The sequence below is a fragment of the Ursus maritimus genome, unplaced genomic scaffold, assembly GCF_017311325.1.
Source record: "Ursus maritimus isolate PB19 unplaced genomic scaffold, ASM1731132v1 scaffold_5, whole genome shotgun sequence".
NCBI classification, from domain to species: domain Eukaryota; kingdom Metazoa; phylum Chordata; class Mammalia; order Carnivora; family Ursidae; genus Ursus; species Ursus maritimus.
In genome coordinates, this window is record NW_024426663.1 from 33603767 (window position 1) to 33613479 (window position 9713).

The window sequence follows — 9713 nt, forward strand, 5'->3', positions numbered from 1 at the left end:
TTTTGAATTTTCCACGGTTTTGAGAAGGTTGCTCCCAGTGGCAAAGAGCTAAAAAAAGTATGAATTTGTTGGCCAATATGTACGCCGCACTAAAAAAAAAAAAAACTAAACTAAATTACATGGGAAGTCAATGGATTGACAGCATTTTTAAGATATAACTAAGATCAAAAAGCATCAAAGCCAATGGTAGAGCTGCTCCATCTTGCCAATAATTCTTTCCTGAAGTTAAAATTTTACGAATAGAAGGGGGGGGAAGCAAGCTTTGGATCTGCCTAAAGAAAACTAAGGATGTCTTAAAAACGAGCAGTAAAAAAATTAAATGCCAGGCTACAACTTGGCATTAATGGACTGATGACATTACTTCTGCCAGAAGAGTAATAGAGAATGTTGATAGACCAACAAATTCAAATCTAACTGGCCCATATAATTTCATCCACTCCCCCAAAAATCTTTTTCCCATATATAAACATGTATATAAACACACATAAAGGATAGTCACTAAAATAATAAAATTACAAACCATATATTCTTTAACAGGAGAAACAATTTTACATTTGTCCAATGGATTACCACAGTTAACAAAACACCTTTTCAAATAAACTTCCTTAGCAAGATTCCCAATACGTACTGTTAAGATTAAAAATATTTAAGAAGTCTGGCATATGCTCACCATTCTTTTTTACCAGTGTCAAGAGCTGCAGAGTATTAGGAAGGTATATTAGCATCCATCAGAAAAAACCAGGAATTCCCTTTTCTCAAATCACAAATGCCCCCCATCCACCCCATTTAAAATCAGTGTTAATAATGGCAGTATTCAAGAAGTGTATATTTTGAGAGAGGCCACAAGAGCCTTTGCTTTTTTAGGTAGAAGATGAACTGGGTACTTTTCAAACCCACCATGAGACAAAAAATAGAAAAGTAAAGAACTTTCAATGAAAATGATTTAATCATTATGGAGATTGTTAACTGACTTCCATTCCACCAACCTGCCGGATTAACAGAAGCTTTCCGGGTCCTCATAAAATTTAGCTGCTTAAAGCCCCAAGGCATACTGAATGCTGCCCATTAGTAGGCCACTCTTCAGTCCTCCTATGTCTGCTTCCATGAATGCTATCACCAACAGTCAGTTGTGTTTATGCCCAAACCTATTTATACCAGCTATTATAATTAAACATTTTAATTCAATATTACATAAACTGGTATTTCTTTTACTCAAGTTGAACACTCTGAAAAGACTAAAAATTTGCTGTACTGAGATACAGACAAGGCAAATATTAAAAACTAGGGTAGAAAACAGTAAAACCTAAGGTCCTATTCTTACCTTGTTTTATGAAGTGTTCTTTCCGTGTAAAGAAAGTAAAACTGGAAATTATATCCCATGTATTACACAAGAAAGATAGTAAGGAACTCAAAGAAAAGGCAGTAGTCTTAAATTAATATCATTTGTTAATGCCCTACTTTAATGAATGTTGATTAAACAACTACCAGTGACTCTGGTCTCACTAATTAAGGGATTTTACTATAATAATGAACATTATTTCCAAAGCATTTGAAAGTGGCAATGAAAAACTCCCCTCCTCACTCACAATTCATGAAATGCATGACAAAAATTCCTATGAGAATAGTCTATCATCTCAAAATACCCAGTTACAAACCAGATAAGCAACACTACTATAAAAATATAACTTACCTACAGTGGCTCTAATCAAAGGAGAGGAGTCACCAATATTGTTTAAACATTCACTCTTAATAAAGTCTGTCACACCATTTGGGAAGTTCTGAAAATGTGCTTTCACGTTATTCTTCAAAATGAGACCACTTAATGATCTTGTGGGTTCGTCTGTAATAAAACAGTATTACTGACTTTAAAAGTAGTTTTCATTTCAAAATATATAAGAACAGTAACTTTTAAAATACTTATATTTGAAAATTGATTGCAACATTCCAGTAATTTTGCTATAACCAGGAAAAAGGAAAAAAAAGTATCATAAATGATTATCGAAAGATTAGCTCCATGATTTGTAGTTCAGAGTTTCTCAACCTTGGCATTATTGACATTCTGGGGCACATAATTCTTTGTTGGGTGTTGTCCTGTGCATCCTATGATGTTTTGCAGTCTCACTGGCTATAGATGCCAGTATCACCTTCCCAAGCTTTGACAATGTTTCCAGATAACATCTGGACTGTTGGAGGGGTGGCATGGGTGGCAAGGTGGGGGGACCAAATTGCACCTGGTTGAGAACCACTGACTTAGTTTAAGAGTTAATTTAGTTTATATATGGCCACTGTACTCAAGCTTTATTGGAACCTGATATAAACATCAAATTACAGATCTGAAAGTATTAGTCACTAAAAATATCCTATGAAAAAATTAAGTGGACAAAGAATATATGGGATCACCTTCACATACAAATAACTGACGTTCATTTATATCATGTTTTTCACTTGGCTCTGAGCTAAAAAAAAAAAAAAAAAAAAAGTAAAAGTTTTAAAATTTCCACAAGTTAAAAAAAGAATTTACATAAAAAAGTTTAGTCCATAGATGGATGTTAATAATTTTTTAAGAAGAATTTAATACTAGTAGAATGTAACTGATGCCTTACCAATTGACATCACCACCAGTATTAACAATAGTTAATATCTTCTGAATGCTTATTAGGTACTAAACACTGCTAAGTGCATTCCAAATACTGTGCTTTTAATCCTCACAACCTCATGAGACAGGAGTTATTATCCCCACTGCACAAATGAAGAAACTGAGGGCTTTGCCAAAGTCACACAAAGCTATTAAGTGGGGAAGCCAAAATATGAACCTCGGGAGTCTGGCTCCAGCCTAGACTTTGATGCACGCTATAGCACCATCCCCCGCAAAAGACTGGATGACATGAAGAGCTGGGGTGCTAAACAGAATATGCTATTACAGCACTACAGCATTTTACAAACGCTACTTAAACAGAATACTCTGAGCTTGTTCTGGTTTGCAGTATGCTCCCACAGTCTGATTGGCACTGAACAGTCCAGGGTGACGCACACCGAGGGGCAAAAGGGTAGCAGTTTCTCTGCACGGAACCCCGTTCAGGCCATCACAGCAATATACGCTCAAACCTTTTATGTCACTGTTTAAAAACTTCTTTCTGGTTTCAATTACAACCCATTCCAATGAATAACTTACAATGAAACAAAAACAGTTCTAAATTCTCTCGCAAGTTTAAAAATGGCCATAAAATAAATGAACAGCCAGATATTTAACTTCTTCAAGCAATAATCCTTTTGTCTAAGTTAGCCCTTAATAATTAAGTCATAATTTTATTCTAAATGGCATGTATTTGTTTATAACAAATAATCACTACTGTTTTTATAATAAATGTTGTAAGATGAAGAGTTTTAATAAGTCACAATACAAAGAAGAAATGGTTTAATATTAAAAAGTATTTTATATTAAAATATTTACTTTAGTTAAGGTAAAACATATCCTGTCCTAAATCCAAAGAGCCACCAATCAACCATTTACTTTTTATTTTATTTTTTTTAAAGATTTTATTTATTTATTCGACAGAAATAGAGACAGCCAGTGAGAGAGGGAACACAAGCAGGGGGAGTGGGAGAGGAAGAAGCAGGCTCATAGCGGAAGAGCCTGATGTGGGGCTCGATCCCATAACGCCAGGATCACGCCCTGAGCCGAAGGCAAACGCTTAACCGCTGTGCCACCCAGGCGCCCCAACCATTTACTTTTTAAAAAAACATTAAGGCTTTACTTTATTGGACCTCAATTTGCTGTTAGATGAGCTTATCTCTGAGGTCTCTTCCAGATCTAAAATTTTACTCCATGATTCAGTGTAAACAAATTCACAAGAGGATGGTGAACAGATTACTAAATAAGCCTTTCTATGTAAAGATGTCATTTATGTTCCTTCATTAATACGATGACCCCAATGCCAGTTCTTTTTTTTAAATGGAAAACTAGACACAGTAAACTCGTATCCCAAATAAGACACAAGAAGAAATATTAACTGTTACACAAATGTTAAGCTCCTACTACGTCCTTTGAGAAATGGTGACTAATGAATCGGAGGTAGTTACACCCCAACCTCTCTTGCTATTTGAATTCTACGCTCGCTTTTATTTTATTTTTTTAAAGATTTTTTATTTATTTATTTGACAGAGAGAGACAGCCAGTGAGAGAGGGAACACAAGCAGGGGGAGTGGGAGGGGAAGAAGCAGGCTCCCAGTGGAGGAGCCTGATGTGGGGCTCGATCCCAGCACACCGGGATCACGCCCTGAGCCGCAGCCAGACGCTCAATGACTGAGCCACCCAGGCGCCCCTATGTTCGCTTTTAAAAAATACTTCTTATTCTTACATCCCCAAAAAAGCTTCAAGAAAGAGTATAATATTCTAACAACCTTTAATATTTGGAATTTAGGATGTGTACACTGACATGACCGAGTGGAAAATAAGTTTAAAATTTTCAAGTAAAATAATTAGTTTAGAAAAATTCATTTACTGGGGCGCCTGGGTAGCGCAGTCGTTAAGGGTCTGCCTTAGGCTCAGGGCGTGATCCCGGCGTTGCGGGATTGAGTCCCACATCGGGCTCCTCCGCTGGGAGCCTGCTTCTTCCTCTCCCATTCACCCTGCTTGTGTTCCCTCTCTCGCTGGCTGTCTGACAAATAAATAAATAAAATCTTAAAAAAAATAAAATAAAATAAACGAGTAACTCTTAAGAAAAAAAGATTAGTGAGATTTTTATTACACATTAAGGCCACAACCCCCTAGAGCCTTGGAGATGAACCCTTACAGATGGTCTTGTAGTCTAACACAGGCATTATATAGCTGAAAAAAGCAAGACAGGTGAATCTGTCAATGTCTAAAACTTGCTTCCCAACTCCAAGTGCCCTTGTGTTTTTTCTTTTTTTAACTAATTGCTCTATGGCTTCTGAAACACTAATCACTGAACAGGGTATAATGCTTTCATTTAGAGGCCAACCTGGTACTCAATAGCATTTTAGTGCTTTTTGTGTGTCTGACAATGTTCCAGGAAGGGAATCTTCAATACTCAAATAACTCTATGAAGAACACCTCTCACTATAATGTAAGTTCCATGAGGACAGAGATTCTTATTTTGTTTACTTTATTTCCCCTGAGCCTGGAAATGAAGTGGTGCTCAACAAATATTTGTGAAATGAATGAAGTCTACTGGGACACGTGACCTGTATTAGAAACAAATGACCACACCATTTAAAAAATAAAATTAGTTTAAAAATAAATAAATAAAACTAGTTTTCAGGCTTTGAAGCGCCATAAAAATAATTTAAGACTATTGCAGAACGGTTAATGAAAAAAAAATTTCATTATACTGTTCAGTATACTGTTAGAAGTTAAAAAAAAAAATCACAAATTTTACGAAGAGAATGATTCCATATTTTAGTTAAATTTTAAAATAGTATATAGCCATAGAAGACTGGAGAATTAATCAAGAGTAATAATAATAATTCTCTCTGGGTGATAGGACTATAAGTGATTTTTCATTTTGGTTATATGAACTTTGAATTGCTTACTCTGAACCCACATATACTTAATTAGTAAATCCTACATTCAATCTGTGTATTAAACCAATCTTTAGGACATTCATGCACAAGAATTCAAGCAAAACACCAAAGCCGACTTTGCAACACTCTTTTCATTCACAAAATATGAGGGAATTTGTTATAGAACACGCAATTAATAACCTAATGCTTATTAATCATCTAAATACTTAAACATAAGTCTCTGCTCATTCCATATGTAAAGCAATGGTTACTATAAAATGCAAACCTTTGAAATGAGAGTTAACTCTCAGCCTATTTTAATAGGTTTTAATAGGTTTCCAAGTTGTTTTATCAATATAAACCTTACTTACCTTCAGATTTTAATTTTGTAAGAACAAAAATCAGGTAGTTGTTAAAATCTGGATATTGATTGAGTTGTTCCAGTTTCTAGAACAAACAGTAGTTAAGGAAACTTCTCAATGTAATCTAAGGAAAAAATTAAGCATTTTTAATCTAAAATCAAGAATCCCTTTTGTGATGTTTTTAATCTTGCATTTTTTTCTTAAGAAGAATAAAGTTATCTTATTAAAACCATCAATACACTATTCCAAGAACACACTAATGATTATGTTAAATCTCTTAGGTGCTTAATGGCTGAAATATTAAACTTAATACTTTACATCAACTATATTCATTACAACATAAGCCAAGTTCCACCTTCAGAATGCTCAACATAGCAAAAAAAACCCTAAACCCCTTTCAAAACCGAATTTTTGATTTATTTGAACTTTAAAAACATTAATCAGAAGGGTATTCAGGTATAAAAATAATGACAAAAATGAAAAGCATTCCAAAGAAATGAAAAGAGGTCTTTAAAAATCATTTAGAGAAATTAACTTTATAAAAGTGCTTTTACAAGACTCGTTTGTTCTACAGAGTTCAAAAACTGACTATAAAATGTCACTTATACACAAGTCTATGTATCAAGTCTTATATTACATAAGATCAGTAATGAAACTACTGAATTGCAATAGTTCTACGACTGACCCCCCTCCCCAAGATCTAACATTTCTAGTGACTTAATTTTGCAGGTATTTCATTCTGTTGGCAGTCAACAGTACCATAATGTTCTATTATATCTTTCTTCACACCCTCTTAATCTCTAATATTCTAATATTGTGTTTTATTAAATAGAGATATTCAAATGTTTTTACTGAGATCTAAATACTTTTTTAAAATTAAACCCACAGTACGAACTCTAGGTACGTTGCATTAGTTATTTATTTCATACTAGAATACCCTCAATAGTGGTCAGAACGTAAATGAACTAGCAAAAGATGTTCTCTAGAAAATTTCCAAAGTCTACTTTCTTTGACCAAGAAAAACCCAGTGGTTTCTTTAGTGAATGGCCAATATTAACAAGCTGATGTGCTAATTTTTAATGAATACTTTCTGGTAAGATTTACTTTCTTACAACCTGGGCCATCTATCCACATTACTAATAGTGTTGCAAAAGGTGCTCAAGCCTATACAAAAACAACAATAAAATAAATTCCTAACAACACACAAGAGAACAAAGTCATCCATCATCAGGCACTTCAAAAATATAAAAGCAGTGTGTATTTTTAAATACTGTTCGCCTACTGAAATTTAATTTGTTCCTTACGCAGAGGCATACTATGCTCCAGGCACACAGAATAAACTGTAAAATTGATTGTCAGCCCAAGCACAGTACCAGGCATATAAAAGGTATTTAATTGAATAAATACGTACCAAAACAGGAAATAATGATATACAGTGCTATAGAAAAAATTACAAGGTGGTTATGGGCTTGGCTAACTTAAATAACTGTGTCATACAATTACCTGTAATTCACTAAATATCAACTTCTATCATTCCTACAGCTTTGGTAACACAAAGTAAGACTGGGCTACAGCAAGGTGTCAGATACAAGGTTCCACACACCCCAAAGCTACTATTCTTACCTCAGTACTAGCAGCATTATCCCCTCCCGTTTTAAATGAGCAGTGTATTAACTACGAAGCTATGTACTTCCTCACCTATTTAAAGTTTTAACTTAGAGCAATGCAGTACTTCTTCGACTTCAGAACTTATTTACCACTTTCTCACGGAATTGTATGTAACTTCACCTTTACAGTGTATTATATTCAAATAAGGCCAAACTAAAGAGCTTATTTACCAAATTCTACAGTTTTGCTCTTCACTAAGAATCAAATTGTTTCTGCAAAAACAGCAGACTTTTAAGGCTTTTTTTTTTTTTTAAGGAATTCTTTAGCCTCAAAGTAACAGGGATAAAAAGCTCAATTATGACTGGGTGAGTGAATTTGTCTCCTTAACCGTATCCAGTAAGAACTTTTATTTATCCACCGTTCAGGGCACCAGAGGTTTTAGTGCTTCTTTTAACCTTTTCTGTCTCTAAAACCGTAGCAATACGACCGCTACCCTAGCAAACTCGGTAAACACGGAATAACTGAGCAGTCAGCCTTTGAGCCAAAAAGACTATTTCACTCGGAAGCCAGGAAGCTTGCAACAGGTGTGAGCAAGAGCAGCCTCGGGGTGAGAGGCCTGAGACCCCCCACTTGTAGGTCTCCAGCACTTTTATGGCCGGGGTCTCGAAGAAACCCCAGGCCCAAAGGGTCGGCAGTTTAAACCCCGCGCCAGCTCCACCCCATTTCTGGCCGGACGCTCGGCTGGTGAGCTCCGTCTCGCACACAGCGCCCTCCACCCGGACTCTCGCTCGGCCCGCCGCCCCCTTGGCCTGCCGCGTATTGTGTGGGGCCGGGGTCCGCGCCGCACCCGGGCCGCGCCCGCCCGCCCGCGCCGCTCTCCACCCCATGGGCAGGTCAGCGGTGGGCGAGCGGGGACGTGGCGGCCCGGCGGGCGCACATGTCGCGATCGCGGGCGGCGGCCGGGAGCCCCCGCCTCCCGCGGGCCGGAAGCCGGCGGCCGCGGCGGCACCCCGGACCCGGGCTCGAGGGCCGCGTGCGCGAGGCGCCGGGCAGGAGCTGCGGCGGCGGGCGGGCCTCTCCCCGCGGGCGGGCGGAGGGCGGAGGGATCCGGGGAGCGGGAGGAGGGGGAGGGGCGGCGGGAGCCACCCGGCCGCCGGGAGCGGGCCCCGCGCGGGGCGAGCTGCGCGGAGGGCGGCAAGGCCTCGGAAAGGATACTTGTTGCACGGTTCTCTGGATGGTGGTGTCTGGGGACTGGGACTCCTTCAGCAGCTGCAGGATTTGCTGAAGCCCTTGCTCGTCAGGTTTCCACTCATACTCCATCTTGGTTTGCTGCAAATAAAGCCAGACACAGGAAGAGACGGAGCAAATGTTACTCCCCGTGCACAGGCCCGAGGGCTTCCCGCGCCGAGCAACCCCCCTTTCCCCGCCAGAACGACCCCTATGCTCCCCAGACGCCTCGGACCTGCTTGGGGGTGCCCCGAAAGAAGTCTCGGACGGCGAAACCCGGGGGAACTGATCCTAGCAGCTCGGCCGCCAACGTCTGCTGCTGCTGCCGCCGCGGCCGCCGAGCGCAAGGAGCCGACCAGACTGAGTCACCGCGAATTTGCAATCTGGCCCCTAGATCCGCTCACGGGAGCCCCCTGGGTCCTAGTGCCACGCAGTTTTCTCCAGCCCAACCCAACTAGAGTTCTGTCCAGATTATTACTGATTTAACTAACGACTCCTCAGAAGTCGAGTTCTTGTCGAAACCCCTGCGAAACCCCTGAAGAGATATGATTTGGGGTATTAGTCATTAAGTTAACATGGTGAATAATGAAGAATGACTGGAATAGGGAAAAAAGCCTGATAATTCCCGACAACTCAACAATACATAGAAAAAATTAAAAAGTTTACATTTCAATTTGATATACATAGCACTAATATTTGGTCTAAAAAACTAAAAATGTAATCACAACCCACACCTCGATAAACACTAAATGTTGCATTTACATTTGCAGAACGTGATTGAAAAAACTGCATTCTTTTATACACTTAAACTTCTGAACTCAAGTGAAATGAATTCCATCTGAAATAACCACATTTAACAACTAAAGACTTTGGGGTGAAGGAAAAACAAGAAAAATAACGTAATTTTATAAGTGGATCGTGTTTAATTCCATAAAAGTGTTCTCACATACATTTTCTCATTTCATTCTCAAGCCAGCCTGGGGAGGTATTATT

At 38.7% G+C, this 9713-nt stretch overlaps 1 protein-coding gene across 1 annotated transcript in view; it reads right to left on the bottom strand.

Moving 5' to 3' along the window:
• TNPO1 (transportin 1) overlaps positions 1-9103 on the bottom strand; it is a 55524-nt gene extending 46421 nt beyond the window's left edge. The window contains exons 1-4 of the mRNA XM_008691310.2: positions 8956-9103; positions 8709-8822; positions 5895-5970; positions 1691-1840 (exon numbers count right to left, since the gene is read on the bottom strand). Coding sequence (XP_008689532.1) covers positions 1691-1840; positions 5895-5970; positions 8709-8813 — 331 coding nt within the window. The 5' untranslated portion in view covers positions 8814-8822; positions 8956-9103. The remainder of the gene's footprint in view (positions 1-1690; positions 1841-5894; positions 5971-8708; positions 8823-8955) is intronic.
• Positions 9104-9713: the final 610 nt, after the last annotated feature.